We start from the raw sequence: 17,050 nt of genomic DNA on the forward strand, positions 1-17,050 counted from the left end.
TCCCTGTGGGGCTCAGCGTGTCAGCCCCCACTGCAGCGCTGTGGGGATCAGCCCCTGTGTGGCTATGAGGATGGAACCTGTGAGGCTGTGGGGATGGATCCCTGTGGGGCTCAGCGTGTCAGCCCCCACTGCAGCGCTGTGGGGATCAGCCCCTCCCCAACACCCGATGCCACGGACAGGCCTCACACTGGTGGTTTACAAAAGAGACTTTATTGTTGCGCTGCTGCCTGGGCACAGCCAGGGACAGGCGAGGATCACCCGAGGGCTTCTGCCGCCCTGGCCCCGCAGCTCAGAGAAAACCCGCGTGGAAAAACGGCCTGTGGGCCCGCAGGAGATTCTGTGAGGGCAGCTGTGGGCTCACACGGGGCTGGGAAGCACCAGCAGCCGAGAGCCGGTGCCCGGTGCCTCCCACACCGGGAGCCTCGGGGCCGCCGGTGTCTCATCAGGGCTGCCTGCAGCCGGCACACGGAACCGACCGCTCCCACCTCCTGTGGGGAGGGAAGCTGGGGCAGAACCCCGCGGCTGGGACAGCACTGCTTGAAGGAAAATAATTCTTTAAAAGTAAAGCAAGTTTATATATTGGGTTATGTGAGCAGCAGCAGCCTCGTGCTGGGGGAGCAGGATGGGGAATGCGAGGCTGGGGCTTGCAGCGGGGCTGAGTATGTAAGAGGCAAGCTGGGCTGAGCCAGGCAGAGCCCCCGAGGCACCCTGTGCTGCCCTCCTGCTGCCTCACCCAGGGCCTGGAGTGAAGCTGAGGAAAGCAGGACACAGGGAGGAAGGCACAGGACGTGGACATGGGCATGAGCCTGAGCTGTGCCAGGACACCTGCAGAAAGCAGATGCTCAGAAATGCTCCAGGTCCGGTGCTGGGCAGGTGTCAAGGCCTCTTTCCGATGGTCTAGAGCCTCCCATTGCAGCAGTGCATCCCAAATCCCTCTGGAAACAAGTCCCTAGCTGTGGTGGCTGCTCCAGCATCGCTGCCTGGGTGTCCCCCTCTCCCAGGGCAGCAAGCGTGGGCCCCACTGCCTGCTGCCAGCACCTCTGTGGGTGTGGAGGGAGCAGATCCAGCATGCTGCTGCCTGCCCTGGGACTCCTCCTGGATCTCTGGCAGATCCCTAACCTGTGTAGGAAGCCTGCAGCTTGCTCTGTTCCTGCCACAGCCCCAGGGCAGAGCGGGGAGGAGCAGTGAGCCCCAGCTGTGTGACACCCCAGCTGCAGGGCGGCTTCGTGCAAAGGCCACCCAGTCCTTGGGAGGGCAGAGAGGAGCAGCCCCACCTGCCCCAGGCCAGCTCAGCTTTGCCCCGTGCTGCCCAACGAGAGGATTTGCTCAGCTCTTCCCTCCCGTGCGCCAGCTGCATCCCAGTTCCTCTGGTCCCCCGAAGGAGCAGCCGGGTTTGGTGCTGGGAGTCTTCTTGCCTGTGGGGTGGCTGCAGAGCCTGGCATTGGGGGTAGGTGATGTGGGCTGGTGGGCTATTGCAGGAAGCTTTCTTGACACCAGGTTTTTCTTATGGAGGACTCTTGAACTTTCAGCTGTGCGGCTTCTTGGGATCAGCACTCTCCAGCTGGGTCAGGGCCCTGTCACTCAAAGCACATCTTCAGGTGTGAGGCAAGAAGGCTGCAGCAGGAATGGTCTCTGAGGGTGATTTAGTAGTGTAAGAAAAACAGTTCCGTGTTGCTAATGTTTATGTGCTAAAACTAAAATATAAAATACACCTTGTACAAAGCGGGCAGGGGATCGGCATCGGCTCTGCAGGGTAAGGAGGATGCATTGTGTACACTTCCCTGGGGCTCCAGGGCAGGGAGAGCTCGAAATGTGAGTGATATTGTGTTCGGCTGTCATCCACAGCCCTCGTGCTCTGCAGCCTGTCCTACTCGCTGTCACTCTTGTCCACCAGTACCGCGTCGGTCTCCTCCGTGATCTCCAGCAGGGTGTGCACGTCGGGGCTCTCCCCACGCATCAGGTCTGAATTTTCTCCTTCCTCTCCACCAACCTCCACCAGCTCTGTGGCTTTCACCTCCACCTCACCCTCTCTGATTTTCTTGACGTGGAAAGTGAAGGGTGGCACTTTGTAGACGGCTGTCTTGGACCTGGCGTAGATGGTGTGGTCAGGGGTGAAAGACTTCCTCAGTTTGTCCCGAGAGCTCTTCATCTTCTCCCTCCTTTCGTTAGTCACAATTTTAGTGCCCAGTTTGTTCATCCTCTTCTCCAGGTTGTGGCGGGTCTTCTCCAAGTTGTGGCGGGTCTTCTCCAGGTTTTCCTTGGTCTTTAGCTTAGTCTTTTCCATCTTCTCCTTTGAGAATGCCTTCTTGAAGTCATCCACCCTTTTCATGCCGCTCCTTTTGATGCGTTCTGCCCGCGACTCTTCGATAATCTCCTCAATCTCCACCTCCTCATCCGAGGAGAGCTGGATGTGGTCCTCCTCCGCGTGGTCCTCACCCACAGGGACCTCCTCACCCTCACCTTCCTTCTCCACCTTTTCTCCTTCCTTTAGGGACTTGCTGATGCTCAGTTTAGATGGGAGCTTCACTTCATCCTGCAAGACACAGAGCGGAGCCAGTGAGACACACAGACACCGGCAGCCCCGGAGCCAGCCCGTCCTCCCTTCCTCCCACACATCGGCCTCCACCCAGCTAAACACACCCAGGTACTCAGGCCGGGCTTATCCTCCCCCGGATCAGACTGCAGCTGATAAAGTCATTGTGAGGAGGATCTGCTTAGGAGTGTCCTGCATGTACCAGGACTCGGGCACCAGCTCTGCTCACCCTAGGCTGGCTCCAAACTCATCTGTGATGCCAGAAGTACAGGAAAGGCAGCCCAGCACTGAAACTGGAGCCTTTTCCCTTCTTCCTCTGTCTGTGTCACAGTCTTGTGCCCTCCAGTTTCATCTTTATGCTGCACCTGGCCATTACAGCCCCTCACTCCTGGCTGCAGGACAGTGCTCTTCAGGTCTCCAGCCTGGCCAGGTCCAGCAGTGACCCCAGGCACAGCCAGAGCTGAGAGTCTGGCCACAGCACCAGCATGCACACTCTCTCCTGGCTGCCCCTAGGCTGCACTCAGACTTTCCCAAGGCCTCAGGATCCAGATGTGGGGCTGGGAATCTCTTGGGATGCAGCAGGCTGCCCTGTTTTTCCTATTTCTCCACTGGGGAATAAGTTAGAGAATTTGCCCAAGTCCATATCTGGAGATAGTGGAGCCAGTGGTCCCAACTCACACAGCCGGGTCTGCAAGCAGACACAGCTTGACTTGGATTCATTCAGCTTCTCCACGAGCCTGAGCCAGCCAAGTTCCTGATCCCAGTGGCAGAGGACAAGCATGTGCCTGGGAGAGGGGCACAAGTCTGGAGTGGGATTGGTTTTCATCTGAGCAGCACATAGCAGTGATTCACCTCTCTGTTCCCAGGACAGGCTGGAAATAGCCCATCACTGTCCAGAGCCTCACAGCTGCAGGGCTGCAGCTCACGCTCGGAAATTTATTGCCCAAGCAGTCAGTTCTAATCTACAGAGCTGGGTGGGAGAGGTGGGAGCTGCCAGGACCAGCCTGTCAGGAATCCAGCAGCAGCCAAAGGGCAATGTGTGGAACGGGCACTCAGCATGCTGAGCTGCTGGATTTGCTGAGGTTTGGAGAAGAGCCTGGCCAGCAGGACAGCCAGGTGCCATCCTGAGCCCTGGGAAGGCAGAAGCAGAGCAGAGCAAGGATGGCATTCCAGCCCTGCACTGGAAATCAAGGGGCAGCCCCTGGTGCACCCCAAGTGCTTGAAGTGCATGGCAAACCCTGGAACACCAGCAGGGATTTGCCTGCCCCCGGCTTGGGGACGTGCCCAGGGTGACTTTGCTGTGGCACCTCCCATGCTCTGCATGTCACAGCAGCTGCACAAAGGTGCCAAGAGCCAGGACAGGGGAATGGCCATTCCCCAGGCATGAGGAGGGGTGTTCCTGGTGCTGTTGTGGGACAGAACATCCTGGTCCCTGCTCAGAGCAGGAAGGGATGGGGTGTGTGCACACCCTCACCCTGAGCACTGTCCCTGTGCACACCACTGCCCTGCCTCACCAGGGTCACTGCCACTCTGTGCCTCTAGCCTGAGCTCCTGGAGATGCCCTCCCTGCAGGCATGGGTGCTGTCCCCAGCCCTCTGTGCTGTCCCCAGCCCTGCCTTCCCTTCCACCCCTGGAGATGTGACACAACTCATCAAATACATTACTCCAGCACAGCTTCACCTGCATGAAATCCAGATGCTTTCAGCTGCTTTCTCATCTTTTTCCCAAGCACAGGTACTGCTCCTTGGGCCAGATGAAGTTCTGGAAGCACAAGGGCATCTGGAGAAACTTTTGTGAGCAGTGGAAAGCCAGCTCCATGGGGCACTGGGCTCAGTGAGGATGGCACGGGCTGCAGTGTCTGTGTGAAAGCACAGAGCTTTCATTCTGGGTTTTCAGGTGCTGGGTGAAGCTCTTCACCCTCCAGATCACAGGTCAGGTCTCATACACTTTGTGGAGATGAAGGTGAAGTGGCCAACATGTGTTTTCTTCATTTGATGAGCCACTTCAGCAGAAAACAATACACACACTCTCCAGAGAGCCAGGTCAGCCCGGGGCAAACCCACATCAGGGGGAAGGCAGGGATCCTGTTCTCCACAACAACACCTGCCAGAGCAATCCCAGAAAATTCCAGGGACCCTGCCCAGCCAGCAGAACATCAGGAACTCCAGCCACTTCCTTCCCTCTGAGGCAACACAATGAGCCAGAACAAAGGCATCCCCCTCTTGCCTGGCACAGCTGTCCCTGGAAATGGGCCATATCCTGCAAAGCCTGATCCTATCAGCCCCTTGTGAGCTCCAGAATATGTGTTTGCAGCAAGAAACACACCTCAAACCTCCATAAATAACAACCTTTCCTCACCTTTCCTTGTGCTACACCAGCATATCCAGCTCTTGACTGAATTTTCTGATGGGATGGGACGGGACGGGACGGGACGGGACGGGATGGGATGGGATGGGATGGGATGGGATGGGATGGGATGGGGTAGGATGGGCCAGCAATGCTCCCATCCAGCCTCAGCAGCATCCTGCAGCTCTTCCCTCACAGCCACAAAGACATGGCCAGCAGCAGCTTTGGGTACCTGGCACAGTGGGAGCAACAACCCCTCTTGGGGTGCCTGCAGCTCTCCCAAATCCTGCAGCTCACCTGGAGAGCAGCAACTCTCCCTTCTCCCACTCTGCCAGCCCTGCTCCATCCCCAGAGCTCAGCCCCAGCCTGGCAGTGCTCACAGCTTTGCTGGTGCCTCTGTCAGGAGGCACAGAGGGAGCACAGCCCTTCCCATAGTGAGGATCCCAGCCTCCTCCCTTGGGATTGTTTCCAAGAGCTTTTCTCCAGCTGTGTTTGGGAAACCCTTCATGTCCTGCTCCTGGTTTCTCTCTCTCTCCTAGGTATAATTCCTGCATTTCCCACCCTCAGCCCACCTCTTCCTCACTGATTGCTGGTCTGACCAGTATTTAACCAGCTGGGGGACCACTGGAGGGTTTTCAGCAGTGTGCTAAGGGACAGTCCCCAGAGTCCAAGCTCACCTGCATTCAGGGAGCATCGCTGTGGGTTCAGGCACAGCACAGCTGCTGTGACAACATCCACAGCTCTGGCACATCCTAATGAGGACCAGCCCGTTCTGCTGAGCATCCCCTGCATGTACCTGCCCCCTGCACCCAGGCACTGCTCAAAACCCACCAAGAACCTGCCCAGAAGGTTTCTCCAGTGGAGAAGGAGAAGTGGAACTGCTTGGTGTGGGCAGGACGTGCCTGCAGACAACAGGCGTGGAGGATAATGGGACATGACTGAAACAATCAGGAACCATCCCAGGCCCATGGCCGGCTGCTGCACAAATCCCTGCTCTGTCCAAGCAAGGCACTATGCTCTCTGCACTTCATTTTACTCATGACTCATCCAGTTGAGCCACATTTTTAACACCAGGCATTCTATTTTTACTCAGAAAACACCGATCCTGAAGTGGGCGAGTCCGAAATCCTGGGTCTTGGCATCCCAGCCTGTTGGGGTGTTCAAAACCTGGCTCCCAATCAACAGAGTCCCAAACCAGTTCTGTCCTCTCTGCTCGCATCCAACTGGCACAAGGACAGCGAGTAAACAACATTTTTCAGCAGATTTTGTTACCAGCAGCAGCAAACTCCGTGTACAGTGCAGAGCAGCAGGACAGGGACATGGAGCCTGCATTATCCCTGCAGCTCAGAGCTCCTGGGTGAGCTGTGCTTTGGGAAGCTCCCTGGCACTGGGCCTGTCCATCTGTGGAGTTTGTGGGCACCCAGAGGGGCCCCAAGGGCAGCTGGCTGCCAGCTGCTCTGTGTCCTCCTACTTCAAACAGCCCCGAGCTGTCGGATCCTCAGCAGCCTCTCCTCTGAGTGGGCTTTGCTTTTATCTGACATTGTTTTCGAGTTCCCTGGCAGTGAGTCACCCGCAGCCCACGGCCATGGACACCAGCCTGGTTGCTACAACACACGTAAACACTTCCCCTGGCCTATAAAAAGGCCAAGGAGACGCAGAGCTGAGCTGCATTCCCAGTCAGTGTGTAAGGAACCGAGTCCCAGCACTCCCAGGCACTCTGCTCTCCAGTTGGAAGGTTTTAATGGAAGGTTCTCACATGCACATGCAAATCACATCTGCAATTCATTTCACTCCGTTATTTTTGCACAACTGCAACAGCACAAACAGAGAGTTTGGTTGATGTTTGCAGCAGTAACATGCAGAAAACGACCAGCTCGCATTCCTGGGCTCCGCTATGACCAAATCAGGCTGATCCCAACACTTTGTGAGCTGCAGCCCCTCCTGCACCCACCCCGGGCAGCACAGCCTGGGCCTGGCCTCGGGGAGCCTGGGGGAGGATCAGGAGGAGCTTGGGCAGCAAACAGCCCTGCAGGTCAGGTCAGACTGTGCCAGAGAACAAGCTCTGCTCCCGTTTCCATGATAACTGCTCTGCTGTGCCAGGCCCCAGAGGACACTGCTTTGTGCTGACCTTCCAGCAGTGTCATGGGAAGGAGGATTCAGCTATTCCTGAGTAACAACAGCATGCCTGAGAAGCACCCTGAACACAGCAGGGCTCAGGAGTGTCCAGATAGCCTGCACAGAGGGGCTGTGCTTTCCTTCCCAGTGGAACAGACCTTTTCTGTGGAGACTTGAAATTGCTAGTTTGCTAGATCACAAAAAAAGGAGGCTTTTCTTACATCTGACATTCTCCTTAAAAAGGAGTTCTCCCTGGCAGCTTTGAGCAGAAACCACAATTCCTAGACTTGGTTCACCCTCACCTGGCTCTTGGAATATTCCTGTGGCCATTCCCACTGGACAGTGCTGCTGGGTGAACCCCCAAAGGGCAGCTGGAGCTTGGGGTGTTTTATCCAGCAGCTGCACAATGACAGGAAGGCAAGAGGCCACTGTGGCCTCTGTGGAATAAATGTTACATGAACAACATTTAAAGTCATCACTGCAGCGTGGGGAGGACCTGAGTCTGAGCAAGGTGGCCAGACAGAAATGGGAGATGCTGCAGGGGCTGCCTGGAAGTTTTATGGAAGTTTTATGTCACAGTTTGTGCCCTCTACCTGTTTTACCTGTTTAAAACAACAACTTCAAACCACATCACAATCACAATCTAATGCTCACAAGAAGCCTGAGGAGGTTCCAGGGCTGCGTTTCACAGGGAGAACAGGTGGGATTTGCCCAGTCACAGCAGAGCCAGCTGCCCCTGGCCACCTGCCCTGTTTCATGCAAGCCACACAGCAGCTCCTCCTGAGGGAAAATCCCAGCTCCTCACACCCACGCTCATGCAGCAAGCACATTAGTCAGAGCAGCATCAGCCTTGGAGGTCTGACAGCCCCAGGCAGCCCCAAGCAGGAGAGAAGCAAAGGCTGAGAATCAGCAGCTCCCAGAGCTTCAGAGGAGGTTCAGAGTGATCTTCAGGGAGTGATCTTCCTGCTGATGAAGCCCTAAACTGCTGCCTCCTCCTGTGTCTTCTGCTGCCCTGGGCCTGTCTCCACGGGCTGGGCTCACAGGGCAGTCCCTGGCGAAGACTCAAGGCATACCCGGGGCATCTTCTCGGGCTAAGATGAGGAAAACTGCGTTTCAATGGCCGGGGAAAGGGAGCACAATGGAAACACTTACCTGTTCCTTCCAGGAATCTGATTGAGAACAACAGTGATCCGGGTTAGCAGAGAACAGGCCGAGAGAAAAGGCACAGGGGTGTGTTTTAGTCAAGGGAGAAGGCAGGAAGCAGAATTTGACAGAAAAGAGAGTCAGCAAAGGTCTGTGAGTGGAAGAGTGTCTGTCTCTGGTTCAGAAGGTCCCAGGAGACACAGGATGCTCTGCCACAGGGCCAGACTCTGCTCAGGATCACAGGGCTTCAGTGTCACCTATTGGGGACATGTCTCCCTTTGCTGTGGTGTAGCTGAACTCAGAGTTTGTTTGTAAGTGTAAGATCATGCAAAAAAGGGTGGTGTGTCATGGACATATTTCATGAAAAATCCTTTTGCTAGGATTTTTTCTCCTGAGAAGCTAAGAGGCCTCAGAAATGAAATTTAAACAATGATTATCTGCTGCTGTGGAATGCAACAGGTGCATCTGTGATTGGTCTCATGTGGTTGGTTTTAATTAATGGCCAATCACAGTCCAGCTGTCTCAGACTCTCTAGAATAATAATAAGATTTTATTATTATTCTATTCCTTTCCTTTCAAGCCTTCTGATGAAATCCTTTCTTCTATTCTTTTAGTATCGTTACAACATACCATTTTCTTTTAATATAATATATATCGTAAAATAATAAATCAGCCTTCTGAAACATGGACCCAAGATCCTCATCTCTTCCCTCATCCTGGGACCCCTGTGAACACCACCAGAGTGGTGATTTTAAAGCCCTGTGTTTATAGATTGAAGTGCAGAGGCTGCAGAGATTGAAGCAGGCGGGTGCAGCTCCAGAACTCTATCCGCTGCTTTTGTCACGTACTGACCTTACCCCAGAGCAGAGCCAGATAATTGCCAGCAGCTCCCAGATCTCTGCACCCAGTGACACAGCAAAGTCAGGCATGGCCTTGACTCTTGGCTTCCAAGGGTTGGGCAAAGTTTGTGTCCAATAGTGCCAAGAGGTTCATGAAAAGAGAAGTCTCAAGCCTTAGAGACGAGACTTTTGAGTCCTGCAGTAGGAAGTCACCAAGGAATACTGCTGAGATAAAAAGGTCTAAAATATGAGGGGAGAAAGCAGATCAGGTTGGGATTACGTAAATGTTAGAGGGATAAATAATTCATTCTCTAGTAGCATCTCCCTGCCTAGCTGAGTCCTCCCAGCCTCTGTAATTCTGGGTGTTGTGCAATCTGCCTGGCACTTATCCGGCACATCCAGTTACCCTGTGTCCTGCAAGCTGTGTCTGAAAAGCTGGATGTGCCTCATGAGCTGTGAGAAACAGCCACTTGGGACAGGCACCAGAGCTGGTGCAAAGGAAGGGAGGGAGGGTGGCGAGAGGAGGAGGCTGTGCTTGGAAAAATGCTTTTGCCTTTAGTGAGTCAGAAGAGAGGGAGAGCTGTAGGAAACAGAGAAGTAAATAGATTGAGAGTGAAAAGGAGCTTTTTTTCCCCTCTGACAGCATTAACATTTTTTGGTGCCATTATCAGTCTGTTTGTACCACTGGCTTTGCTCTCAGATCTGCTCCTCCAGGATAAATCTGCCTGAGCTGATTGATGACTCCGGAGCTGCTCCTGAACAGCAAAGCAGCAAAGATGGGGTTTGTATTACAGATCCTTTGCAGACACTGACATCTGCATCCTCACATAAAGCTGGAGACTAAACATCCTGAGACTTTTTATTCCAAATATTTGATTTTCCTTTACTGATACTGCACATTTTGTTTCTGCTCTTTGTCCATCTCACAGCTGGACAGTGCACCCACAATTCTTCAGGTGCCCTGTGACTCACAGGAGATCTTGCAGAATCAAGAGGACAATTCCAAATGGGATAAAAGAGGGCTAAGCCTGTTGCTGAATAGTTTATAAATCATTGCCTTATGGGTTGTGCACATGAGAGGCCTGAGGGAGGAATTGGTGATAGGAGGGATATTACCTTGGGTTTGTTCTCATGAGCCACTACTCATCCAATCTAACCCTATCCCAAAAGCTGGGCAGCCTCTGGCCCTTTGCTCTGAGACAATTTGTGGCTGCACAGCTCAGCCTGGAACTATAAAGGTGAAAGGATTTTAGCAAAGCAAAAACTTCTGGCACCAACTGCTTATAAATAATAGCTGAGCAATTAAATATTAATGCTGTTGATACTAGATTGCAACAGAGAAATCCATGCTCCAGAGCTGTCTGCTGGTAGACTGGTAATCTGCACTAAAAGAAATCGCAAGAGTCAGAGCTATTAACATCCTGACTTTTTTTAAGGCTCAGTCTCCTCTGAATTATTAAATTGAATCTCTTATAGTTCCATAATATGCAGAGAATGTGCAAGATTTTGGTACATCAGGATGTTCATGTGCTGCAATGGAGGCAGCACTGACAGGAGCTGCTTTAGACTGGATTTGCAGTGAGAGTGAAACCTGCTTTTTATTGTAAAGTATTATCAGAAAATGAATACAGTGGCTGCTGCAATGCAAATCCCTTCCCACTGGGAAGAGGGATGGATGTTCCAGCACAGAGAGCCTCAGCCAGGTGGAACCAGCTGGTCTTGCAGGAAAAGCACCTGGATACCTGGTGCTGTGCCCATCCCAGTGTTGTCACCAAAATTGCTTTGGAAATTCCTATTTATTTTTAATTCTGGAGCTGGGCAGGCAGCACTGAACTGCAGGGACGGCTGTCCCTCAGGGCTGTGGCTCTTCCTGGCTCTTGTCAATGCTTCACTGCCATTAGACTCATCATGAATGAGTTTCTGAATGATTAATTAGAAACAAAACCATGGCTCAGGGCAGCTGCCATTCTGTTTGGGCAGTGGAGAAAAGCTGTAGCCCGGGGGCAGTGGGTTTGTATGCCCTGGGGTCCCTGCCCTGTGCTGCTCCTCAGCTCCCTGAGCTCATCTCTTTTCCCACACTCTTTTGAGGAGCACAGACCCAAAACTGAGGCAGCTCAGGTCTGAATTTGTCACAATAATGAGTGGGTTTGAGATCTCCCCCTCCTTCTCTCCGTGTGCAGTCTCCCATCCGTATAAGGCCCACACCAGCACAAAGCCAGGCTGGGCTATTTATATTTCCCTGCCCAGCCCTACCCACCCAACACTGCATGGCTGGCATCCAGGTCCCACCCAACAGCACAGCCCTTCCCACGGAAACTCACATCTCACACAGCTCAGAGCAGCCACCAAAACCCCCAGAAGAGCAGATGAGCCCCAAGGGAGCCTCCCATGAGGGCAGCGTGGGGAGCACACACTCACACCCCTCAGACAAAGCTGCCCTTCCCAACAAAAACACTGCAATTAAACACTGCAGCTTTTCCCAACAAAAACATCCCCAGAGCTCAGCCCACACCAGCCTCAAAATAAAGGACCAGCACAATTTAGAAATTCAATACTCGGTGTGCGTGCCGAGTGCTGCAGGGGTTTGTCCAGCTGTAACAAAATCGGCCTCTGGCATTTGCAGGAATAAGTTTAATTGTCAAAAAAACAGTTTGGAGGGAAATGCCAAGCTTACATAAACTGCCACGTGCTGCTCTCCAGCTCTCACAAAGTCTGGTTTCAGAGCAGTGGCTGCTTGCACAGGACATCCATTATTTAACCATGAACTGCAGTAACCAGCCCCATGTTGAGGATCCCAAAACCAGGAGATTTGGGATGAAGTCACTTTAGTTTGTTTTTATTAGCAACCACTCTCACGGAATTTTTTGGTGCCCTGATTTCTCTGAAAGAGAGGAGCTGGGACAGAGGCACAAAGGAAGCTCTGAGCTCTGCTGAGCAGCGCAGGCACTCACTGACATCAGACTTTTTAGGAAGGTAAATTCTGCACTGAATGTCTGTGTACACACTGGCCTGTCAAAACTGTCACCTCTGCTTTGGCTCAGCAAGTTTTCAAAAGAGAAAGTTGGGGCAATTTGGAGGGGTATGGTTATTTTGGAGTTTTATTCTAAATAATTGATTTAATTCCCTATATTAAGTCTGTACAAAAACTATAATTCAGAGAAATCAGATCAGCTGCTGGCAAAATCAGCTCAAAGAGGTTAAGCAAGTGAGAAAACACAAACGTGGATGGGAGTGAGAGTGATGCCTGTAAATGTTCTGCTCAATACCTCCCCTCAGCCAGGCCATGGGAGTGATATCCAGCCCTGCATTTTCTCCCCCAAATTTTAAAAACACCCCAGTAGATACGCTCAGGATCATGCCACAGGTCAGACTTTCCCTGATAAAAATTTGGTTTTCATCCCCTCCTAATCTACAGCGAGCATAACACAATTCTCACAGGCAGTCTGGCTTCCCTCCAAGGTGCAAAAGTTCTTATTTGCACTCCCAAAATAATCCCTCCACAATGGCTGAGACCTCAGGACTCAGTGCTGAGAGAATAATCAAACATCAAGAACCAGCCAAAAGCTCATTTATCTTCACCTCTTTTACTTCATCCAGCTGCAGAACTGTGCAATATTGAGCCCTATTAGAGCAGGACTCTTGCTCTGCTCGGATCTCTCACGCTGCTGTAAAAAAATATGGAAATTTTACATCTCCAAGGATGAGTTTATGTCTTGTTCTCCAAAAGAAAAGACTAATAAATCTTTGGACTTTTTGCCACAGCAACTGGAAACACACAGGAGTCACCCCCAGCTTGGGAAAGCAGCTTTCCCTGAGTCAGAGAGGAGCAATAATGTGCTCAGCACCGCAGAATTAATGACATGAGCAGTAAAATACCCCACAGACACTTTGGTAGGTGAGGGTCGGAGGAGTGACACAGAGAATTAGAGAGTCATTTTGTAATTATTTGGTTTTAACTGTAGACACGGTTTGGAAGCACAGTGAATGGCTCGGTTAACCCCAGGGTGGACCCCATGATTTCCCTCCAGGGCCGGGTGTGCTCCACTCCCATGGAAGTGCCAGCACGTCCATGAGGGCACAAACAGATCCATTTCACATGGTGCAAACCCTGGAGAACTCCTCACCTGTGCTCTGTGACATTCAAATCACACTAAACTCCATGCTGGGAAATCATCCCAAATCCCAAAGCATTTCTTCCCCTAATACCTCCATGATTCCTCAAGCTCCTGGCACAACCCTTGTCCAAAGGACTCTTTCCAAGGCTGCCCTGTCCTCACCACAGCAGCAGGGACAGGCCCCAAGCCTTTAGAAACAGGATTGCTTTTTCACATTCCTAAAGAAACTCTGCTCAGTATCAATAAGGCACAGCAAACCGACACAAACTGCTCATGAAACACTAACCTGCAGATGTTTGGGATGCTTCCCAAGGACCTTGAACCCTGCCAACTTCCTACCTATTTCCGTAACTGACATGGAATGTTATGTTTAAACAATTCCCTCCACTCCTCTCATTTCGCAGCGGTCGTGGCTTCTATTTTATTTTTCCACTGATAGATTGATACAAAGGGCTTGTAATAAATCCACACACACATATCTGGCTATAGCTGGTTGTGTTTCCTGTATGATCTGAGCAGGCTTTCAGCCTTTCAGTCGTGATAAAACAACAAGAAGTCCCACAGGTACGTGTCTGACCCCTGAGCCTGTCATGAGCCACTCGCCCTCAAACCTCACAGAAAGGACCATTCTCCCTTTTATTCTGCTTTTTTTCTCTCTCTTCCCATGATCAGCACTCGAAGCTTCTCCATTTGTTCCTAGCACTGGCTATTATTAACCCAGAGCTTTCAACTGCAGCATTAACTGTTTCACTCACTTTTCTCCCCTGTCCCAATAGAGAGTTTGCTCTGATGCAGAAAACTAACTCCAGGCAGGAAACCTGACAGAATCATCTTCCTCTTTCTCTCTCTTTCTCTCTCCTTGTTTAATATTAAATGAAAACTCCAACACTTAATGCAGGGGTGAACATCAAGCAAACCAAAGCTGTTATTGAGACCAAACAACAAGGAGGTTCAGTGCTTGCAGGATGCAGAAGAAAGAAGATGGGAATTGTACAAGCCCTCAGCAAAGGCCACCCCGAGCACTGCCAAGCTCAGGGGGCTGGGCTGGATTTTCTCTGACAGCTCTATCTGCCCTGGCTGGACAGATCAACCCCGAGGCTGGGGTTACTATCACTTGTTACTAGATGCATGTCACAAATTTGAAATATCATCGGTCTCCACGTAGCCACACACATGGTGTCTCTTGGTGGAAGGCATGTTGGCAGATGGATTTCCAACACCCCCTTCTAGATCCCAGAGCACTATTGCTCTTTATTGAGCTAAGCAGTTAAATCAGGTTATTTTGATATTCTGGCGCGTTGCAGCGAGTTCTTAGGGGTGGGAACTCACGATTGATCCCTATCTGCATTAAAATTCCTGTTAAATGGGACAACTCTGTCAAACTTCGTCTTAGGACACGCAGCAAATGTTAAACCACAAAAGAGGTGACGGGGGACGCGCCTCAGCTTGGGCTGCCAGAAAATTTGGGGAGTTTGGGAGAACGTGCAGCGTGACGGGACCCCACTAACAGGATGGAAAGACATCATTAAACACTTTCCTTACCTGATAGATCATGACTTTGAAGTTCCTGCGCTTCAGGAGCTCTGCTTCGTTGGCCTCCAGCTTCTTGATCTGCCCGGCTTGCTTCTCCAGGTTCTGCCTGACGGTCTTCACGTTGACGCTCACCTTGCGCACCTTCTCCAGCATCTTGTTGACGGTGTTGCTGGTGGTGGTGTGTGCCTTGGTCAGCTTGGTCAGCTCTCCCTGGATGCTGGTCACGGCGCTATCCATCTCCTGCTGCCTCTCCTCCAGCTGCGTTTGGGTCAGCTGGATCTGATCCACGGCCCCGATGATCTTGTCCAGCAGGGTCAGCACCATCACGCCGTTGATCTGGTCGGGTTTGATGGGCTCCTCGGGCGCCTGCTCCTCCGAGGTCTCCGAGACGGTGGGCGGCTCGATGATCTGCAAGGTGGTGTCCTCCATGGTGGCTGTCAGTGCAGGGAGAGAGCAGGGAAAGCTGAGCCCGAGGCTGGGCTGAACTCCGCGCTGGGAGAGCAGCCAGGAATGGGGAGCGCAGCGAGCGGGAGGCTGTGCTGAAATCCAAATGGCACAGCCCCGCACGGCCGGCCAGTGGAACTGCCCTGCAAAATTTTCCAGCCTTGCAGCAGGTCATTGGCTGACTCCACCTCAGCTATAGAAAAGGAGCTGCTGCCAAATGCCTGCTTGACCCACCCTTTTGAAATGATTAAAATAGTTGGAGGGGAGACGAGGGCTCTGCATGCAAACACAAGCACGGCTCAGCCAGGAATGCGAAGCTCTGGAACTGCAGCCGCCTCTGCTTTACTTTCAGTCTAAAGGCGCTGAAGCAACAGGAGGAAAAAACAAAATCCTTTAGTGAACGGCTCGGGAAGCTGCTGGGAAGAGAGTGGGAAGCAAGCAGTGTCATCTGGGCACAGCTGTGTGCACTGAAGGCTTTAAACAACTTTTTTAAGGTTTAAACAACTGCACATGCTGAAGTTCAGCTGGAAGCTCAAACCTTTTGCCAATACTTAGGTTTGGGGTTTTTCTCCTGGACTATGAAAGCCTGAATTTCAGTATTTTAAAGAAATGCCACAATTTGAATTCAGTAGTAACAGCATGAAAAGTGGACAGGAATCGAAGATACAAGTCTATATCTTAGGAATGCCCCCTCCCATGTACATGCATGGTACATGCAGGGTGCAACAGATTTCCAATCTGTGTGGAGATTTAACTTCTCTGAGTTAAAAATCTCTACACAGATTTAACTCAGAGAAGGATAATTCCCTCCTGTTAGGCAGCTGGGCACTCCCCCTAAAGGAGCTCTCCCAGCTCTGCAATCCTCGAGCCCTCTGCAGGTCCTGTCACCAGAAAAGCCAAATTTAAATGTAGGGCACTGCTTGTAAACAAAGCCCGAATTACTCGTGGATTTAGTGGTAAAAACCCCCAAATTATTCAAAACAGAGAGACACATGGAAGGTGCCACCAGACCTTGCAACAACTCAGCTGAACACACCAGGAATGTGGAGAAGGAAAAGTTCAGAGGGAACCAAGTGCCCACGGCCAGAGCTGCCACTTGGGAAGGCTGTGGGCACACTGGCAAGGTGGCAGCTTTGACAAGGGGCATTCACCCTCAGCATTCCTGCTCTCAGACTTTGCTACTGCCTGGCAAACACCAGGCTCCCCTAAAGGAGCTCTCCCACCTCTGCAATCCTCGAGCCCTCTGCAGGTCCTGCCACCAGACTTTAAATGTGGGACACTGCTTGTAAACAAAGCCCAAATTACTCGTGGATTTCGTGGCAAAAACCCTAAACTATTCAAAACAGGGTGGCACGTGGGAGGTGCCACCAGGCCTTGCAACAAGCCAGCTGAATACGCCAGGAATGTGGAGAAGGAAAAGTTCAGATCTTGGGAGTGACCCTGGGCCAGACCTTTCTCTGGTTCTGGGGTTGGCTCAGCATGAGGGAAGCAAGTGCCCACGGCCAGAGCTGCCATGTGGGAAGGCTGTGGGCACACTGGCAAGGTGGCAGCTTTGACAAGGGGCATTCACCCTCAGCATTCCTGCCAGGCCCAGCCTGCTCTCAGCCTTTGCCACTGGGCTCCTGCCAGGAATGATCCAACTGGGCAACCCCGACATCCCAGGGATGCAGAGGGCCATTGTTCACTGACAATGCCCACAGCAGTCAGCACTTTCCCTGCTGTGTCCCTGCCCCCTGACTGCTCGCTGTCCCCACTGCCCTGGGTCTGGTGGCTCTGGGATCACAGGATTGCACCCTGGGCGCCCTCAGCAGTGTGAAAAATGTGTGTTTTATCATTGGCTTTTGGCAAATGTTAAAATGAATATTATATGTGTTGTGTTAGAAAGTGATGCTGTGTTAATTCTCTTAAATAGTGTGTTAAATATAGTTTTAGCTTATAACAAAATGTTAGAAACTGAAAAATGTGTATTTTATTATTGGCTT

The 17,050-nt window shown here is 51.9% G+C and overlaps 1 protein-coding gene across 1 annotated transcript; it reads right to left on the bottom strand.

Annotated features, from left to right (window-relative positions):
* Window positions 1-191: 191 nt before the first annotated feature.
* Window positions 192-15,369, bottom strand: CAVIN1 (caveolae associated protein 1). Its single transcript, XM_054281496.1, has 2 exons — window positions 14,634-15,369; window positions 192-2,533 (listed from the first exon to the last, which is right to left on the bottom strand). The coding sequence occupies exons 1-2, from the start codon at window positions 15,051-15,053 to the stop codon at window positions 1,868-1,870; spliced, it is 1,086 nt and encodes a 361-aa protein (XP_054137471.1). The 5' UTR covers window positions 15,054-15,369; the 3' UTR covers window positions 192-1,867.
* Window positions 15,370-17,050: the final 1,681 nt, after the last annotated feature.

Source organism: Melozone crissalis, unplaced genomic scaffold (assembly GCF_028551555.1).
Source record: "Melozone crissalis strain CALT ecotype California unplaced genomic scaffold, PUWL_Pcris_2 ptg000032l_1, whole genome shotgun sequence".
Classification (NCBI taxonomy): domain Eukaryota; kingdom Metazoa; phylum Chordata; class Aves; order Passeriformes; family Passerellidae; genus Melozone; species Melozone crissalis.